Raw genomic sequence first — 2012 nt, forward strand, 5'->3', positions numbered from 1 at the left:
TTTTCATCCTTCCCCTCGAATCAGGGACTGATTCAGACCTGGTCAGTGGATTATCTGGCCAATCAATGACATGCATGTTATTTCTGTGTCTAGACCAGGTTACGGTTAAGCACTTTGATTTTTTTTTTTGTAAAAAGCACTATCCTTTGATATATTGATCAGTGAGAAGAGGGACAGAAGGGGAGAAGAGGAAACCAGCAGTACTGTGGAGGGACCTGGAGGGGCTGTAGTTGAATAGTCCTGGTCTATAGCATGTCTGTAGCTCTGTACAGAACAGACATTTCCCCAATGCATGCCTCGTCAAAATTACCCAGAAGAACGGATGGACACCTGCCCACAGAACAAGGAACTCACCAGAATGATACATTCACCTTTGATCCAGATTAAAATGGCTGCAGCAGGGATGTAGTGGAGTGGAAGCACAACTAAACAAGGACAACACCACTGGTTTATTAAATGAAAAGTGTTAACACACCTGGCTGTTACACCAACTTAGCATTGTTACCTGCAGTGTTTATGTTACTCTCTCTGTTATCTCAACCAGCTACAGTGTTTAGCCACCATTATGTTTTTCTACAACTACATCCCTGTAGCGGAGACACAAAAACAGAACACACTCAGAAAGACTTTAGTAACACACATGCAACGTTTCCTATTTTAACAAAGTGTAGTTAAAGAGTTTGTTTCATACAGAGTGTGACGTGATGAGGGATGGATGGCTGCAAGTGATGCAGTTGGAGAAGCTGAAAGACAAAACTCATTAACACACCATTAACCATTAACTCTTCTTGAACTGCACTGTTGGTTAGGGGCTTGTAAGTAATCATTTCACGGTAAGGTCTACACTTGTATTCGCCGCATGTGCCAAATAAAGTTTGATTTGAAACCAGTCAAGACACTTCAGTGAGTCAAGTCAACTCATTAACATCGACCCCAACCCATGGTTGGGAAATGAACAACGTTTGAATATATACAATATATTATACATGCACACACAATATCATACATACACACACACACTGTACATTTACACAAATGATCCATACCTGGTCAAATGCAAAAGCACGTACTGCAATGATGCCATTATGATACTGCAAAGTCATGAATATGTTAAAGGCATAGTTCACTCCAAACTATACATTTAGCTTTCAGTGAAATAGGTTAAATATCCCTTAACATGACAACAGAGTCATGTGCTCACAAGAGCTTAAGCCTGAAACCTAAATTGACGCTTCTCTAGTTAGGATTCTGCCCTTAGAGAATGATTATGTTGTAACGTATAGTAACTATGGTACCCAGGCTGACTAAAGAACGTATCTTATCACCTAACTTGTATTCATGTCAGACCCGTAGCACTGAGGACAGCAGCAATAGGTACCTTTGATTAAACTTAGGCTAGGTTTAGAATGGCTTTTTCATATCTCATCAAGTTAAAACCCTCCTGCTTTCTGCTTAAACAGAGCTGAATTTTGATCAACTTCCCAAACTAAATGCCTGGATATTCAACAAGAAATAATTTGAAAACAAACAGCTGGTTTGGGAATGACAAGGTTGAAAAATAGGTTAGGCAAGATAGTCCGGTCTTGGGGCAGAAACAGCAATCATCTCTCTACCTGGGCAGAGCCCTCCAGAAGGTGAATAAAATAGGGTTCAACTCTTCCCACGCACTCCACCCCGAATTCCAGCTCCACCCCTCTGGTCGCAGGTACCTAAGGTTTAAAAAAAATATGGCCAAGGGCTCTTTTATTCCGAATATAACTTAACAAAATGTTGGACTAATTGAACTTTAGCACTTGCACTTCAACATGTAGCCCTTCACTTGAACACGCTATCATAAGCCTACATACCACTGTCTTAAAGTGTTCAACTAAAGCCTAATGGGTACATGAGTGAAGACTGCTGGCTAGTGTAGTTCTACATCAAGACGTGGCCGCGTGTGTCAGGCAGTCGTAGTCCCACCAGGCCTCCTCCCACTAGTACAGCCGACGCCAGCAGGATGGGGATGGTCTTTG

The 2012-nt window shown here is 41.7% G+C and overlaps 1 protein-coding gene across 2 annotated transcripts in view; it reads right to left on the bottom strand.

The window, feature by feature from the left end:
• Positions 1-430: 430 nt before the first annotated feature.
• The window catches only part of LOC118387435 (synaptic vesicle glycoprotein 2C-like), a 74821-nt gene continuing 73239 nt past the window's right edge, over positions 431-2012 (bottom strand). For both annotated transcript variants that reach the window (XM_035775779.2, XM_052525588.1), the window contains one exon: positions 431-2012. This exon is cut by the window's right edge and continues 86 nt beyond it. In XM_035775779.2, the coding sequence (XP_035631672.1) occupies positions 1915-2012 (98 nt within the window). In that variant the 3' untranslated portion in view covers positions 431-1914.

The sequence above is a fragment of the Oncorhynchus keta genome, chromosome 9, assembly GCF_023373465.1.
Source record: "Oncorhynchus keta strain PuntledgeMale-10-30-2019 chromosome 9, Oket_V2, whole genome shotgun sequence".
NCBI classification, from domain to species: domain Eukaryota; kingdom Metazoa; phylum Chordata; class Actinopteri; order Salmoniformes; family Salmonidae; genus Oncorhynchus; species Oncorhynchus keta.